The sequence below is a fragment of the Cupressus sempervirens genome, chromosome 3, assembly GCF_028749045.1.
Source record: "Cupressus sempervirens isolate cs-2001-9-10 chromosome 3, ASM2874904v1, whole genome shotgun sequence".
NCBI classification, from domain to species: domain Eukaryota; kingdom Viridiplantae; phylum Streptophyta; class Pinopsida; order Cupressales; family Cupressaceae; genus Cupressus; species Cupressus sempervirens.
Window position 1 is genome coordinate 739,186,010 of NC_143120.1, and position 19,573 is coordinate 739,205,582.

General features: G+C 32.9%; 1 protein-coding gene across 1 annotated transcript; it reads left to right on the top strand.

Annotated features, from left to right (window-relative positions):
* Positions 1-17,680: 17,680 nt before the first annotated feature.
* On the top strand, positions 17,681-18,417 carry LOC149568924 (putative germin-like protein 2-1). Its single transcript, XM_089817640.1, has 2 exons — positions 17,681-17,807; positions 17,885-18,417. The coding sequence occupies exons 1-2, from the start codon at positions 17,681-17,683 to the stop codon at positions 18,415-18,417; spliced, it is 660 nt and encodes a 219-aa protein (XP_089673766.1).
* Positions 18,418-19,573: the final 1,156 nt, after the last annotated feature.

Below are 19,573 nucleotides of genomic sequence, written 5' to 3' on the forward strand. Positions count from 1 at the left end.
TCTACTTTAGATTTATAGGACTAGTATACACCTATCTATAGGGGCCACACCATTTTGTCTAGTTCATGGTTTTGACGCTATTACCATTAGAGGTTGAGATTCCTTCCATGTGTATCTTCTTGAAAGTCTTGATTACTGATGAGGATTTTAGAGCTATGAGGATACGAGAGCCTAAATTCCTAAATAAATATCACAAGGCTAATTTTGACCACATTAGGGAATATTAAAAATAGATGTCTAATAGCTATAATAAGAATTTTCATCCTAGGGTGTTTCAAGTTGGTGACCTTATCCTTAGAGAGAATCCAAAGAATCAAACAAATAGAGAACAAAAGGGAAAGTTTGATCCTAACTAGTTGGGTCCTTATATTGTTGTACTATTTCTTTTGTCTTCAGTGCTTATCAACTCTCTACGTGTGGAGGAGAATATGTCACTGAGCTCATTCATATAACATATCTAAAAAAATATATGCTTAGTAATCTCTCTATTCAAAGCTTGTACATAATTTATGATCTTGAAAAATCCAAAAAAAATCATGTATGAGGCTAAAAACAATCCTAAAATGTAGAAAATGTCTTGAAAAAGGATCATCTTACTAGAAACCTAGCAATGCATGGTTGGTGTATCACCAAAAAAATAAAATATCTTAAAAAAACAAAAAATATCATAAAAAGTCCTAAAAATGTTTAAAAATCCTACCAAGTGGTGAAAACCTGGGAATACGCACTAATTGAGACCCTTGCACACACACACACACACACACACACACACACACACACACACACACACACACACACACACACACACACACACACACACATCAACTTCTTGCTTTGCGCTCATGAATCATACATCTCAAATTGTTTTTCCTTTCCTAGCTTGGTCTTGTATCTTGTCTACATCTAGGGGGCATGAACTATTTAAGCTTATCAAGGTCTCTTAGTTGCATTAGGGTTTCTTTGGAATCTCTCAAATAGTATTTTTCAATACTTGTCCTTGACATTGAGTTTTTATCAACAATTATCAAATACCTTGACTATAGTCTAGGATGTTTCAATATTTTTCCCTTGAAAGATAGTCATGTGACTCTCACACATGCACTTACATTGAAAACAACCTTAGCCTTGTTGACATATTTTGTGTGTGCTTTGTCTATGCTAATTTCTTTGTTAAGTGGTCCTTCTCTAATAGTCTCTTGAGGGTGTCTTGAACTAGAAGACTAAGGGCATGGGGCGTGGGGCATGTTTTCCTTTGATTTCTATCTATATGTGTACATTGTTAGAATTAGGTGTCTTGATCATATTGCTTAACCCCCATTGACACTTAGGTTCTACAACATACTATCCTTGTCTATTTTATCATAAGTTCACTCTTATAGCCATCTCTCCATTTTGTGTCTTGATTCAATCATAATCTTGCTACACTAAACATACCACATTATAAACTTGATATGTATACCTTTAATGCATTGGTTGTTTTCTAAGAGAATTATCATAGTTAGATCATATTCATATCCTCATAGTTTGCACTAGTAATGGTTGTATGATCTTGTGATGCCCTTAATAAGGCTTGATGATAAAAACTAGGACCTACTTATATAACCCTTCCAATTGTACCTTTTCATAATAGCTTGCATCCTCAAGTTCATTTTATCTTATATTTTCCTTTTGTGTCTTGAGAGAGTCTCATTTATCCTTTGTGGATGTCTTAGGAAACTGTATTTATCTCCTTGATTATTCTAAACCATGTCTTCAAGTCCTTTTGATATTTTCATATCACAACTTATCTTCATATCATCACAAGGAGTTAATCTCATAATCATACCTATTCTATCCAAGTGCTAAATTTCAAAATCATAAGTCCATATCATATCATAGAGATAAGCATATGAGATAGATGTCAATACAACTATTATGTACACACCAAAGTAATACACTCTCTATCCCCATGCCTCTTTTCATCCTACTACCCTATAGTTAGGTCCTCACTTAATATACTATCTCTCCCTTGAGCTTTGACTCTAGCATTTGCAAGTGCTATTGATATCTTACAACTATGGTAATATGGGCCTGATGGAGCTCTATCTCTGATACCCTAATCTAATACTCCCACTCCTAACCCCCCCTAGAAAGTATAGAATTCTCCTACCTGTTTCCTTTATTTTACTCTATCTCTACTTGAGCTCATATGGAAAGCCTCTTCTCATCCTTTGGCTCCTGCTCTTTGTTTTCCCTTACCCTACTCCATGATCACATAGTAGCTTAAGTGCAAGATTCTAGTCTTGACACAATATTCCTCTATCTCTACTTGAGGTCATATAGAAAGCCTCTTCTCATCCTTTGGCTCCTACTCTTGGTTTTCCCTTATGCTACTCCATGATCACATAGTAGCTTAAGTGCAAGATGCTAGTCTTGACACAATATTCCTACCTCACCATCGTCCTCCTCTCCTACTATACCCACTATCCCCTCCATCTCCCCCATCATCCTAATCACCACACTCTCCACCCCTGTCAAGTTAAATTGCATCAGGGACTATGGACCTAGGGAAGGATTATCTCCTCATCTCTCTCACATAATTAAGAGAAACCCTTGTATTTGTCAATGGTAGAGCTACTCCTATGCCACTCATCACATATCCCATGTCATCTATATAGAGATATGCTATAAATTTGTAAGGGTATGCATCCCATGTGCTCCTCTAAATAACTAATATAAGTAGTGGTGTCTATTCTTACTCTCTACCTCCACCCAAACTGTTTCCATACTCACTTAATGGTGAATCATTCCACTACCCTTGAATGCCTTCCCAATAGTGGCCTATTGTAAAACATGTATGCAAACTCATTTGGAACCTCTTCCTATCCCTCACACTTTGAGTATAGCCTCCACTCAAATGATGATAGATCATCCAAAACCTTTCTATAGTAGGCAGTGTCTCCACTACATGGCTAAGAAATGAAGCCTAAATATCTATAGATATAAGTTCTATGCCATTGTCATGGTTGTACACAAGGATGTACCACAACGATGTGGTCACATGGCTACATTTGTGCTAGGATGGCTCCATCTGCCCAACTCTTTTCCCTCCTATAGATAATATCATAGAGCTCATGATACATGTGTACATGGATGGATTGTCCCCAAGCCTAAGTTGTGGCATCCCTACTATATCCATTGCTCATCTACCCTAGCCACATAGGAATCCATTCTAACTATTTTCTATGATCAGGGCCTATTTGATCAACAAACACATTATACATGCCACCGAGTATAGACCCCCATAGCACTCTATCATCTACTCCCATGTGATTTATTTTTCAACAATGGCATCATCCTCAAACATGTGTTGTAGTGTCATTCTGCCTTCTCTTAGGATTGATCAAAGTATACCTAAAATACAACATTCTCACATTAGAAAAACTAAACATGGGGCTGAGTATACATGACAACTTAAATGCTAAACTAATAGTCATAGGCTCATGAGAGCATCAAATTCATAGTATCCTAGTCATATGCTGGCTATACCACCTCTCTTCTAGAGCTATTATGAGATCATGGTTTTCCTAGATATGGGGCAAACATAATAGACCTCTAAATCCTATGCATATCCTCTAATAAGATAGTAGGATTTCTGATAGGTAGGTGAAAGGTGTTATGCTTTCTATGCCATCTCACCTATTCACTATAACAATCAGGAACCCATGGTTTTCCTAGATATGGGGCAATCTTAATAGTCCTCCTAATCACAAGGCTCTAATTATAGTTTTGTGTCCCACCACTTTGGGTGCCCTCATTGTAAGAGCTAGAAATACCTCCTCCATAACAAAAACTTATAAATGTATCACTACCTATCAACTGAGAATTAAAATGAAACTAAAAATTTCATAGCTCAACTACAAGAGAAATTAACTAAGTCTTCAAATAAAAAATGATAAAATTCTTAAGTATACTTTGGTTTTGCCTGAACTAGTACAATACTTCATTTAGACTCATGTATGACTAATGGGAGGGTCTAATAAAATAATGCATAACATAGTGTAGTGATCCTTTTTAGACACTACAATTAGTGTACAAGATTTTACACAATACTGGTATGATACTTTATAAGTATTGTATATAATTTTCAACTAAACTATGAAAAACATGAAAAAAATGCTAAAATGCTAAAAATATTCAAAATAAAGCTAAGATTTTTGATGCTTACTAGTGGACCATATTGTCAGGCCCAGTTGTGTAGCCATATGAGCTTGAAACGATGCCTCTCAATGTGAATCCTCCTTTGTGTCATCATCCTCTCTCTCTCTCTCTCTCTCTCTCTCTCTCTCTCTCTCTCTCTCTCTCTCTCTCTCTCTCTCTCTCTCTCTCTCTCTCTCTCTCTCTCTCTCTCTCTCTCTCTCTATCTCTCTCTATTGTAAGTTATTAAAAATTGACACATAACATAAATGCTTTGAAAATGACCCCTTTGGCCTCTTCTATACCCTTTTGACCACTTTTTGACTTGATGTTTTAACTCCTTATATTTGCACAAAAATTGCACCCTTACCTAATTTCAACATCTTGGATCTATTTTTGCGATCGAAATCAAAATCTAGGTTCATCTTGCTAGTGCAACTACGTTTTAAAATTTTTCTTTCTTCTTCACAATTAGTTGACCTCTTGAGGTTTAATCTCCTAATATTTTTGAGGCAATATTCATTTCATCATCATTTCTACTCTCTCTCAATTATTCTCATTCATTTCATTTCACCTTTCTTCCTATGTTGACTTAAATCTAATGCTTTACCATTCTTGGTCAAACTTAGTCAAACTAGGGCATCACTCCATTTCTTGGTGGTCATTATTTGGTCTTAATCTCTTATCTAACATAAAGTAAATTTCATTATCTCAATTTGATCAAATCTATCTCATTTTTGCATCTCCTCTACTTAATTTGGATTTCAATCCTGAGGGGGCATGAATACTCTATCATTGCTTTTTCCATCACTACAAATTGATTCCATCTATCTATTTCTCAGAAGCCTATGCTTGACCTTTCTATTTTATCTTGATCTATTTATTTTTAGGGGTATATTCTTGACCTTTCCACTTGTTCTTGATCTACCTATCTCTCTATGGAATAAGCTTGACCTTTCCGTTTTGTCCTCCTCTATCTCTCCACTAATGTTCAGTCATGTTGCTTATTGATTGTGCATTTAGGAATAGTTATCTCTTTGCTCTTTGTTAATTGGATTCATATTTCTTTATCATATTGGCTTATTCATTCTTTTACTTAATGTGTTTCAATACTAATCACACATTAGTCAAAGAGGGATAAAAATGTTATCACCCAAAAATAGTCATCAGGACTATGGCCCCCTTTCTAGAAATTTTGCAAAATTTATCTATTGCTTATATTTGATCAAGTCATACTTTTACTATTTATTTCATTATAACCTATGGTTTGATCACTTTATCCTAAGTTATTCATTCAATTGAAAGAACTTTCTCCCTTTTAATTAGATAAAATCCCCAATTTCCACTTATCCCAAGTGTGCACATGAAAAACATTATTCCTATTTCAAAAATGAAAGAGGTTACCAATTTATAAGGTGGGTGAAATCTTTATTCTCCTACACACATATTTGGCCTCTTAAACACTAGCGTTGATCTTTTCGAGGTGATTTTCTTGTGCACATGAATCACTTAAGGGTCATTCTCCACCCTTGATTTTTCCTCATAATATCTACTATCCATTTCTATTTAAAAAGAGGCTCTCTCCTCACTCTCTCATATCATTCTAGTTTATGCTAATATTTTTTTTGTAAGTTTTCTTATATATTTTGGAGCATTTCTTTCATTCTTAGTTTACTCATCATTCTACTTACATTGTGGACCACTCTTTAACTGAGTTTCCTTTACACACTAGTTTAGTTCACATAACTTAACTAGGAGAATCTTGTAACTCTTAAATCTTGTATTTCAGTTACAATAGATTGTATTTTTATTGCACCATAATTCATTCATGGATATTTGTACTCTTGGCTGGGTGAACCCACAATAGTGGGTTACACTTTTTTGGAGGAAGAAATTCCTCCAAAATCATGAAAGTTGAATTTTTTGCCGAAAAACTTTCGATAGAATGTAATCATCTAGTTTCGATAGAAACTATAAAAGTTTCTATCGAAACTATTTTTGATGGTAGTTTCGATCGAAACTAACTATGCAAAATTTTTTAATCCTAATTAGTTTCGATAGAAACTAAATAGTTTCTATAGAAACTATTTTTTAGTTTCTATCGAAACTATTTAGGCCCTCTACTCTTTGAATCTTCTGTTGAAACAATTGATTAATTATGTGTTCTCTTTGATGTTACACAAAATGTCATATCATCACCAGTCAGTGTATGTCGAGCTCACTTAGGTATTGAAGATATTTTTTTGTGACTACTAAGCATTCCAGAGTTTTCCTTGTTCAAAAGATAGTATCTACTAAGTTCAATTGAGTGTCAAAGGAAAGTTTGTGGAAGATGAGTGTTAAATGAGCTCACTTGGTTAATGAAGGAAATGTTGGATGGAACTAGTATTAACAAAGCTCACTTGGTTACCAAAGGAACTTTGTGAATATTCAGTGTTAACTAACTTCACTTGGTTGACATAGGAAAATCATTTTTGTGTTAGTGTCTTCTGAGTAGGGTTGACTAACAAAGGACTTTCTTGTTTTGGCATATTGAGTTCAATTGATTTATCTGATGGTTATAGCTGAATGAGAAGATGAATATTAATTATTTTAAGTTGTATTCTAGAAGAATTGACAATATGAAAGATATAAATATAAGGTCAAGTTGAGGGTTAGAAAGTGTGTAAATGCATGAAAAACAATTGAAAATTTAATTATACTAAGAGGAAGTGAATTAGAAGGATAAGCAAAATATCCTTGAGAATTGAAAAGACACATTTGATCAAGAAGGATCAAGTATTAAAGTCAAAATTGAGATCTCTAATTAGCAATTTAGTTACATCAGAAATTGATTCATGTCATTGTTACTCTCTAAACATTGTAGCAGTGATCTAAATCTCTTAAAAGAGTTGGCTTAACAACTATTTGTAAATACTCTAACAAGGTGGCATTTATATTGAAGTGTTTAAAGATCTCTAACAAGGCCACTCGTAACAAGGTGATTAAATCCTCTAGTAGGGTCACACCTAATAGTATGTTTTGTAACCTTTAATTAGGTTGGCTCCTAACAAGGCTCACTTCAGAAGAGTGAAAAAAAGCTACTAGTTGCAATTGGTGGTTTTTCTCGAATTGGGTTTCCACATTAAATCTTGGTGTCAAATATGTTCATGCTAATTTTATTTATGTTTTGCAACTAAGTTATAAGTAATAAGTAATTATAGATAAAATCTTAAGATTTTCATGTTAAGTGTTTTCCAAGCATTCTTAGTATTTTCTAAGTTACAACATTTTCTGTGTGTTTACTAAGCAACAATAGAGTTCAATTTTTAGAGATTATTTTGTGCTAACATCTAAGGGATCTGTGATTTATTTTTGTAGTAATTGATTCACCCCTCCCCTCTTACTTACTCCTCTTATATTTCCAACAATTGGTATCAAAGATTTGGGTTCTTGTAGAGAAGGTTTCAAGGACCTAAGCTAAAGATCAAGATGTCTTACAGAAGAGAGATTCCCAGGTTGAACCAAGATAACTTTGTAACATCACAAGAACTTATGAGATTACATTTGGCAACTATCACTGATTTGGGTCATAATTATACTGATACTAAATAAAAGACTCCTACTAAACATTATTAGTTGAAGATATTTCTAAAAAGAAAAATCATAACATTATGATGATTGATATTGCATCTACTCTTAATTATGCTAAATCTGATGAAGTAAAAGACTACACTTCATCTCATCTAATGCAAATCAAACTAAAAGATATCTATGGAGGAGATGAAAATGTAAGAAGAGCCAAAGCAGAAAGTCTCAGAGGTCAATTTGATCAAATGAAAATGAGGGAAGATGAAAATATTGCAAAATCTGTGGAAAGAATCAAAGCAAGTGTGAGTGCAGTCAAAGCATGTGGAGGAGACATTGATGACAAAATAGTTGTAAGAAAGGTACTCAGAACACTTCTTCCTATTTATGAAATTAGAGTATTTTCTATTCAAGAAATGAGATGTGATCCAAATAGAAATATAACTTTAGATACTCTAGTTGGAAGATTGACAACTTTTGAGTTGAATAACTATGATAAGTGTGTTCCCAGCTCCAAAGGTATTAAATTTACATTCGAAACCAAACTCTCACTAAAGAAAAAGAGTAATAAATCTAAGGCTAATCAATCAAGAAGTGAAGAAGAAATAGAAGAAAGTTCTGATAGGTGATCTTGAAGTTGTTGAAGTCCTACTTGCAAAGAAATATTCCAAAAGCATAGAAAAGCACAAAGGTAAGATTCCTCTAATCTATTTTTATTGTGAAGAAGTTGGTCACATTGTTGCAAGGTGGCCAAGCAAATAAAATAAAGATGAAAAGAAAATAAATAAGTACAAAGGTAAGAAGGAATTTAAAAACTACAAGGACCACAAGGATAAAGGTAAGAAATCTTGTTTTATATCTAAAGACTCTGATAGCAATGAAGATGAAATGGTATACATTGCTGTAAAAGATGAATTTGATCAAGAACGAGATGAGATGGCACTTATCTCTCATGTTAGGAAAAATAATACATGGATTATTGATAGTGGCTACTCATATCATATAATTGGAGATAAGAAAAAGTTTGAGCACATGGAATATTATGATGGTGGTAGTATGAGATTTGGAAACAATGAACCTTGTTGCATAAAAGAAAAAGGTCATATCTCATTAACCAATGAACTTATATGTGATAATCCTTATTGGGTTGAATGACCAATGCATAATCTACTGAGTGTGACATAGTTGAATAACATTAGATTCAAGGTAGAATTTATGAATGGGAAGGAAAAAATGCTGGATGAAAAAGGAAATCCAGTTGGATCTAGCAAGCAAGAAAAAGGTAACCTGTTTTATCTTGATCTCAATGAAAGTTCATGTTTTATTGCTCAAGTAGAAGAAAGTTGGTTATGGCACAAAAGATTATGTCATGTAAACTTTGATAACCTAGTCAAGATAAGAAAACATGGAAGAGTAAGAGGTATTCCTATCTTGAGGAAACCTAATATGGGTCTATGAAAAAATTGTTAAATCAGTAAGATGAGAAAGACTAGTTTCAAAAGTAAGAACTATTATTCTAAAGAAGTCTTAGAGCTTGTGCATACAAACTTATGTGGACCTATTGTAATAGAAAGTTACAGTGGAGAAATTTTTTTCACTCTTTTTGTTGATGACTATTCTAGAATAATGACTATAATGTATCTAAAAGAAAAATTAGAAGATTTTAAAAAATTCAAATGATATCTAAAAAAAGTAGAAAAATAAACTAGAAAGAAGTTGAAATGTTTGAGATTAGATAGAGGTGGTAAATTCATCTCCAATAAATTCAATGAATTTTGCATTGAAAAAGGAATTAAAAGACAACTATTAGCCCTTGGTACACCTCAGTAGAATGGAATGGTTGAAAGAAGGAATAGATCCATCATGGATTGTGCAAGAACATTGATGATGGAAAGGAATGTTGTAATCAAATACTAGAAGGAAGCTACTAGTACTGCAGTTCATAGCTTGAACAAAGTACATCTAAAGAAAGACTCAAATCAAATTCCTTATGAACTTTGATATGGCTATAAACCTAATGTAAATTACTTGAAAGTATTTGGTAGAAAATGTCATATCTTGAAAGAATGTAGGAAAGGTAAATTTGATGTCAAAGGTGATGAAGGCATATTCCTAGGATACTCCTATAGAAGTAAAGCATAGAAGTGTTTGAATTTTTCTACTCATAAAATCATAGAAAGTGCACATGTGAGAATTGATATGTTTGCAGAAAAGAGTGAAGAAGAAAGAAACAAAGAGCTTGAAGATTATAGAAGATTTGTTTACTATGAACTTGATATCCTACCAAATCTATCTGGTGGACAAGAGACCTCACCTTCCAAGTTCTCAAAATATCCAACAACTACTGAGTTACAAACAGTGCAACCTGAGTCACATTCTGAAGGACCCAAGTCATAGCCAGAGGCTATTGAGCTAGAACTGAGTCTGATGGACCTGAGTCATAGACAGTGGGACTCAAGCTTGATATAGAAGTTCATAATGAAATCAGTGAAACTCATTCCAAATCCAAAGAACTTTTGTTAGAAAGATATGTTAAATGACATCATGCACCTTATTAGATCATTAGAGACAAATAAGATAGAACAATGACAAGAAACAAATTGAAAGGTACATGTTTACTTGATAAAGTTGAACCTAGAAATGTTAAAAATGCTTTGGACAATGAAAGTTGGATCAAAGCAATGAATGAAGAAATATGAAAAATAGAGAAGAAAAAAACTTGGACTCTTGTTCCTAGACCCATGGATAAAAATGTAATTGGCACAAAGTGGGTATTTAAAAATAAGTTAGATGAAGATGGAAAAGTTTTCAGAAATAAAGCAAGGTTGGTATGTAAAGGCTATTCTAAAGAAGAAGGTATTGATTATGTTGAAACATTTTCTCCTATTGTGAGATTAGAAGGTATTAGAAATTTACTAGAATATGTAGTTCACATAGGATTTAAAGTTTATCAAATGGATGTAAAATCTACATTCTTGAATGTAATTCTTGATGAAGAAGTCTACATTGAAAAAATAGAAGGTTTTGTAGATTTGAGCAAAAAGGACATGGTCTACAAATTATACAAGGCTTTATATAGTCTCAAGCAAGCTCCTAGAGCTTGGTATGAAAGACATCATAACTATTTGATATAGATTGGTTTTGATGATGGTACACTCTGATACCACTGATGATGGTACACTCTGATACCACTGATGTAGGGCCACACCACCCTTACAAATGCACAACCAAGATCACAACAAGATGGAGACAAGAGAAGACAAAAATGCTTCAAAAAGCATCCATTAATACTTGAAATTCATTACAATATTCTCCAAATGGAAAAACTCCAAACTCTTATAATATAAGAGAGCTTCCTCACTGAGGGCTTCCAACTAGAAGAGCTTACAACAAAAAATCTTGTTTGCTACACCTTGAGAGCTTCCTTACAAGATCTTACACTTGAAGAGCTTTCACTACAAAAGCTTACACTTGAAGAGCTTCTACTTGAAGAGCTTGATTACAAATGAACATAAGCCTTCCTTAAATAGCACTTACCACCCAATGCATGATTTATCCACAACATTCTAGAATATCGACAACCTTCTAGAATTTCACCTACAACCTTCTACAATATCTACAACTTTCTAGAATTTCCACCTAAATACAACTAAGCACCACCATGTGGCCCAATTAGAAAATTATATTTCCTTTATGGATCACAACAAATATTAAATGCATGATTTAAGGAACTTTCCACAAACTTCTAAGATGCCACCTACACACCTCGATTAATGGAATAACAACTATTTTTATTATTTTTCTATTTACGCCACCTATGCACCTTGAAAATAGAAATTCCTCTTTTCTCCTTTGCTTTCCATTTTCTATTTTTTTATTATTTTTCTTTTTATTTTCGTCACTTTCTCTCTCCTCCACAATTTTGTTTTTCCTCTTTTTTTTTGTTTTTTTTTTTGAATAAATAATTTTCCCATGCAAGATGCTCCTACATTAGGTTTTCAAAGAACCAATGATAACAATAGTCTGTATATCAAAGGACTAGACAAAAAGATTGTGTTGGTAGAAATATTTGTTAATGATACTTTATTCATAGGAAATGATGACTTGTGCAAGGCATTTTTATAAGAAATGAGTAAATAATTTGATATGTCTATGTTTGGAGAGATAAAATTATTCATTGGATTACATATTCAAAAAAAGAAAGATGGAATCTACATTAATCAATCCAAATATATCAAGGAAATACTGAAGAAATTTGGAATGGAAGATTCAAGACCAGTTGGAACCCCTATGTCTACTGGACATAAGCTTTCCAAAAGTGATGACTCCAAAGAGGTAGATAAGGCCATATATAGATCAATGATTGTAAAATTATAGCATGTAGTGTATACAAGGCCTAATATTGCATTAGCAGTTGGTATGGTGGCAAGATTCTTAGGAAATCTCAAAGAAAATCACATGATTGTAGTCAAAAGAATCATGAGATATCTAAAAGGTACTGAAGAATATGGTTTATGGTACAAAATATGAGGCAATTAGGATTTAAAAGTATTCATAGATGCTAATTGGGTAGGAAGTATTGATGATAGAAAAAGCACCAATGGTGGAGCATTCTTCCTTGGTAAAAGACTAGTGTCTTGGACAAGCAAGAAACAAAATTGTATCTCTCAGTCTACAACAGAGGTAGAATATGTGGTAGAAATAGTCAATTGTTCCAATATCATTTTTTCAAACAACTATTGATAGGTATGAAGGTAGAGATCAAGGATCTAGTGGTTATATACTATGATAACACTAGTGGAATCAATATATCAAAGAATCTAGTGATGCATACAAAAACAAAACAAATTTCTATAAAATATCATTTCTTAAGAGAATTGGTGTAAGATAAAGAAGTTAGATTGGAATATGTGAACAAAAAAGAACAAATTGTAGACATACTCACCAAGCCATTACCTAAATATGCATTTTTGTATCTAAGAGGTAAGCTAGGGGTCATTCCTATATCTCAAACTCACTAAATGAAGTCTAGTGATGCATCAACTAGATTATGTTGAAGTTCAATTAGTTGATGTAGTATTGACAAGGGAATATTGAAAATAAATTAGTACTTGAGGTACATTAATACTCACTGAACATTGTCTTTGGAATGAGATGTCATATAGAAGTTTTGTAAAGAGAAAGAGATGTCAAAGAGGGACAAACTAAAGGTAGAAATAGTTCACATTTATAGAGGGAGTTCTCATAATGAGAATTAGAATGAAACTAAGGATATGTTCCTTACTTTATTCTTGCTCCAAAATTTTATTGTATTATGACATGCTATGTTGTCATCAATACCAAAAAGGGAGATTGTTGAAAAAATGATTAATTGTGTATTGTCTTTGATGTTACACAAAATGCCATATCATCACCAGCCAGTGTATGCTAAGCTCACTTAGGCATTGAAGATAGTTTTATGTGACTATCGAGCATTCCAGAGTTTACCTAGTTTAGATGATAGTATCTATTGAGTTCACTTGGGTGTCAAAGGAAAGTCTGTAGAAGATGAGTGTTAACTGAGCTCACTTAGTTAATTAAGGAAATGTTGGATGGAACCAGTGTTAACTAAGCTCACTTGGTTGCCAAAGGAGCTTTACAAATATGTAGTGTTAACCGACTTCACTTGCTAACATAGGAAAATTATTTCTATATTAGTGTCTACTGAGCAAGGTTGGCTAACAAAGGGTTTTCATGTTTTGGCATATTAAGTTCAATTAATTTATTTGGTGATTCTAGCCGACTGAGAAGATGAATATTAATTATTATAAGTTGTATTCTAGCCAAATTGATAATATGAAAGATATAAATATAAGGTCAAGTTGAGGGTTATAAAGTGTGTAAATATGTGGAAGACAATTGGAGATATAACGATTCTAAGAGGAAGCGAATTAGAAGGATAAACAAAATATCCTTGAGAAGTTGAAAAGATACATTTGATTAAGAAGGATCAAGTATACAAGCTAGAATTGAGATCTATAATTAGAAATTTAGTTGCATCAAAAATTAGGTCATATCATTATTACTCTCTAACCATTGTAGTAGTGATCTAAATCTCTTAACAAAGATGGCTTAACAGATATTTGTAAATCCTCTAACAAGGTGGCATTTTTGTTGAAGTGTCTAAAGACCTCTAACAAGGTGACTACTAATAGGGTGATTAAATCCTATAATAGGATAACACCTAAAAGTGTGTTTTGTAACCTTTAATAGGGTTGGCTCCTAGTAGGGCCCATTTCAGAAGAGTTGAAAATAGTAACTAGTTGCAATTGGTGGTTTTTTCCCAAATTGGGTTTCCACTTTAAGTCTTGGTGTCAAATGTGTTCATGCTACTTTTCTTTATGTGTTTGAAACTAAGTTAAGAATAGTAAGTAATCACAAATAACATCTTAAGATTTTCATATTAAGTGTTTGCCGACTATTCTTAGTATTTGGAGAGTTACAACATTTTTTGTGTGTTTACCGAGAAACAATAGAGTTTAGTTTTCAAAGATTATTTTGTACTAACATCTAAGGGATCTAGGATTTATTTTTGTGGTAACTGATTCACCCCTCTCTCTCAGTTGCTCCTCTTATACTTCCAACATCTTCCACTATATGATGCACCTTGCAAGGGTTGCATAGCTAGGTTCATTTGAGAGCCACAATCTCATAGCTCTTGCATGACATAAATAGGGAGTTTTAAAGGTTCCTAATATATTAGATCCTTTTGATAGAATGTCTTAGAGAAGTCTAACACATTTTATGTACACAAATGCAAGGTGTAAGATTTTATGAATTTCAATTTGGAATTTATATTTACCTTTAGCATTGTTGTCAAAGGGGGAAATAATGACTAAAAGGGAAAGAATAAATAAAACAAGGATATACATGTTGATGAAGTTGTTGTTAAACAAATAAGTACACCTTAAGGGAGAGAAATTGAGAAAATGTAAAGATAAAGTTTCTAAATATACCAATTGAGTGAAACTAGCAATTTAAATTTGTTGAAGAGAATGAGAATAAAGTTAGAGAGCTAAAAAGGTGTATTGTTGTCATTGCATACATTTGATTATATTATGTCTAATATTTTTTAATGTAAAATCTTACTTTTATGAGTTTCCATCAACACTAAGAGGGAGATTGTTAGCTCCAACTAATAATGTGATTGAGAATGCTATTATTGTATGTGAAAGAGTCATATCAGTTGTTATGTTTTTATTGTCAAGCCTTATTCAGTTAGACATTATGAATGAATTGGACTATGAAAGTTTAATGTTGGTTTTATTATTTTTCAATCATGTTATGTTGTGATTAAGTTCACAACTGGTGAATTGGTGAAAGAGGGACCACATTATTAACTGAGTGATTATAGTTGTCATCGACCACCTAGAAAAGAAAAGTTAGAGGTTAGTGTTAACTAAGTATTTCTGATGTTAACCAAGCGATGTATTACCCAAATCAAGTTATATTATTCACCGAGTCAAAGACAAGAAAAGATTAATTTGAGGCAAGCAAAAGGATAAGGATAAAGTTTGTTATGAGATCAACAGTTAGAATAATTCAAAGATAATCATGTGGAGAAGATTTTCTATTTTCAGAATGAGCACAAAATTTGAGGTGAACTAGTAGTAACTAAATAATTAGATGTAATAAATTTGAGATCTATGATCGTAATTAAGTGAAAAATATTGAAGGATCTAGAAGATAAATGTTGTTTATTTAAGGAGATGAATGATGCCATTTTTGGAAGCTAATTATAGTAGATAGATGCTCACAAGTTACAAATTATTAAGGTGAATAAGGAGAAAGAAAGGCAAGGTGAAAAAAGAAGAACAATGGTGAATAGATCAAGCAAGAGGAAGTGCAAAGTGAAAGAGAAATATTATGAATTAGCCAGAAAGAGATTGGAAGGTAGAAACTAAGCGAAGCAGAGATCTAACTAAGCAAGGCATGTAGGATAGCTAGTGATAATTGACCCGCACAACCTAATATTAGAAAAACCCTATGAATATTCTACCATGTTAATATCCATGTTTTACATACCAAGCAACATTTGATATTTTCTTCATTACTATCATGTCTATTATTTATACATTCCTATTGATTTATAGGGTAAAATATATAGAAAGAATTCTCCTCTTCTTCCCCACTATCAACCATTTTGTGACCATGCACTAAAGGTATAGATCAAAAGAATATCATGCTACCCCACCTAGAAAGCAATCTAAGGATGAGACCATAGTTGATAATCCTGGGCTCTCCCAGCCTAATCAACTATTTAAGTAGAAGAGGATTGTCTTGATTGCTAAACTATGAAATCTTACATGAACAAATTAGAAGAAATCTTCAATATTCACAATACTATGCTAAAATATTCCCTTACACAAGTCCAAAATAATAGATTGGGAATGAAAAAGTTGGAGACAAACATCATAAACTAGATTAAACATCAACTTAAAAAGTAAGTGTGTGTAGACACATGATGATAAATTAGAAAATAGTCTCCAAATTAGGAAAAGTTTGAATTTTAGTTCCACTCTCTAGAAGAATAAAAAGAATTGATAGAAAATTCATCCCAATTTGTGAAATTTCAACAAGTAATTCATAAAACAAGTAGGCCATAAAACCCTCAACTACTAATCTTATGTTCTACAAATGCTATTTGAAGTCCACAGCTTAAGTAGGTAAACTATTACTATTAAAGAAAACCACCATTAGATATTTTTGATTGATTGGCTTAAAATACATACCAAAGAATGATGAGGTGTCAATGGACATCCAAAACTAATTCATGACAAACAAGAAGTTTCCATATTGTATTATCATTTATCTACTTTTTGTATGTTCTTGTTATTAGTTAATTCATTTTACTTATCTCACATCTTCTAATACCATTTCTCTTTATCCTCTTTAAATGATTCTAATTGTTTCTATAAAAGAGATTTAAATCTTTCAAAATCTATTATAACATTCTCAAAAAAATCTCAACATTTTTAAAACTATATTACAACCAAAGAGCAAATGCAATGCTATCTAATTCTGCTTATCAAGAAAACACATTGAATTCTTAACAATCTTTTAATCCATACACCTTTCATAAATAGGATACTTTAAGAAGTATCAAATATTCCTAATACAAACTATATTACAACTAAAGACTAAACACATGCTATCTAAAATTAGTTTTAATTTAAAACCACTGCTATCAAGAAAACACATTGAATTTTCAACAATCTTTCACTCTATATACCTTTCATAATTTAAGAAATATGAAATATTCCTAATACGAACTTTAATGAGATTATTAAAGATTGGCCCTTACATTTATTTGTTCTTTTCAAAACAGTCACACTTGTGATGATATGTTCTAACGAGGACTTTGTTTTAGCACCTTGCCCTTACAACAAATCGAGGAGTCCCAAATGTCTGAGCTGCACAAGAGATGATAAACTGTTAACATTATTTTATAAACTCTTTAGGACAACATTTCAGCCTTTCATGATAATGTAAATATTGTTTCCTTTGCAGACCTAATCCTTAAAAATAAAGTCACCAATTCCCATTACTTCACAGCAGAGTTGACATTGAAAATGTTAAAAATGGGCATTCCGTGAGGACCACCCAGCGAATTTTGAATTAAATATGGTGGTAACTGAGTGACCACCTGCCGTGTCCGTATTTTAGTAAGGCTTACATCATCATTGCAATATCCAAGTACTTAAAAGAGCAACAACTCCCGTACAATTGTAGTATATTCCAAGGCGGGCTAGAAAATGCGCAGTCGAGATGACTCGTTCCTTGCGGAGTGGTTAATGTTTTGGCTATATAAAGTAGGCAATTGGTTTGTAACACACAATTCAAAATACAAATTCATATCGTCAACTGTTCTGTCTGATATTTTAGTGTTTCTATAGAAATGGCTAATCGTATGATTTATTTCACGCTGGGTCTTTATCTGCTCGTATGTTGTTACACCCACAATGTCATGGCTTATGATCCGGACCCCTTGCAAGATTTTTGCGTTGCCGACCTGGCAAACAAAGGTGAGTATAATAGTACTTAGACCGATCTGATATAATTTTCTAACAAAGCTGAATTGCTAACAAATTGAGTTGAACAGTTTTGGTGAACGGGTTCGTGTGCAAGGAGGCAATGGCGGTCTCGGCAGAGGACTTCTTCTTCCGGGGACTGGCGCAGCCGGGGAACACCGACAATGCAGTGGGCTCTAACGTAACCGCGGCGAACGTAAATCAGATACCGGGGCTGAACACGATGGGAATATCTCTGGTCCGCATCGACTACGCAGTGGATGGAATTAATCCTCCTCACACCCACCCCAGAGCCACCGAAGTTCTCTTTCTGATGGAAGGCGAGCTCTTTGTTGGGTTTATTGACACAAACAACACCTTCTTCAGTAAGACGTTGAAGAAGGGAGACGTGTTCGTGTTCCCCAAGGCGCTCGTGCATTTCCAGCAGAATGTGGGGAAAGAGAATGCGGTGGCCATCGCCGGATTGAGCAGCCAGTTTCCGGGAGTCCAGACAATTGCGGATTCTCTGTTTGCGGCGAATCCCCCAATCCCCGATTCTGTACTGAGCAAGGCCTTCCGCATCGGTCAAAAACTTGTGGAGCTTATTAAGGCAAAATTCATGTAAGATGATGAGTCAGATTGTTAGAAGTGAAGTTGCCGTCGTCTATTCAATAGAACAATAAAGTGGCCCTGTAGGAAGCCCAAATTAGACCGTGTTGTCTGTTTAAATACTTATTGCTGTCGTCCTTCCATTTATAGCAGCTTTTTCCAAGTAAAATCGGTGCACCCGTTAGACTTTCAAGTACAAATAAATTCGTAGTTTTGATTAAAATTCAATTTCCCAAGTAGATTCTGAGACGTTATTCACATGTTTTAAAAAATGTGTTGGGAAGACAATTTCTAATTAAAGATAAATAATGAAGCTTTCGTTGATTTTGGTATAATTTGTTTTGCAGTTAAGGAGATTGATTCCAGCTTTTTGATATATTTGTGTATGATTTTTTAATTATAGATATTTTTTCCCTGAAAGTTTGAATGGATAATTTATTACTATTTTAAGTTGTATTAATTATATTAAAATAATAGATTATAAGTATTATTAAACTTATTAGGTAAAAATCTACAACACAATGGTAAAGTTGTGAGCTTCTCATATGAAAGGTCTTAGATTGGAATCTACTTGAACTTAACACATAGTAATAATTAATCTAAACTAATAATAAATAAATATAGCAAATATTCTAGGCTCCCCATTACCTATCAATTTTTCTTTTTATTGAACTTATTTTAATTTATCAAATAGATTTGGTTTAACTTTATAAATTAATATATATTTGTTATTTAATGAAAAAAATAATTTGAAAATTATAATATTCATTACATTATATATGAGATTAAATGAAATGTTTTATAGTAATAATATCAATATAATTTACATAGTAGATAGATAGATTATTTGTCATGTCACTTATAAATTTAATTAGTAATATTTGACTTTTTATTCAAATTATTTGACACTTTGAAGCTTCCAAAAAAATGGTTGATGCAAGTTGTGATGATGTGCTAAGGATAAAACCTTCATCTTATAGGAAGGTATGTAAAAAAACCAATATGTGGAATACTATCTAGAAAAACTAATATGGGGATTATTGTCAAATGTGTTCCACCCATCCCACTACTTAAAGTTTGTTAGTAGATATGAAATAGTATCATTATATGAATTTCCCAACCATTGGAAGAATAAGATTATTTTATATGTGTAGTCTAAGTATTCTTAGAGT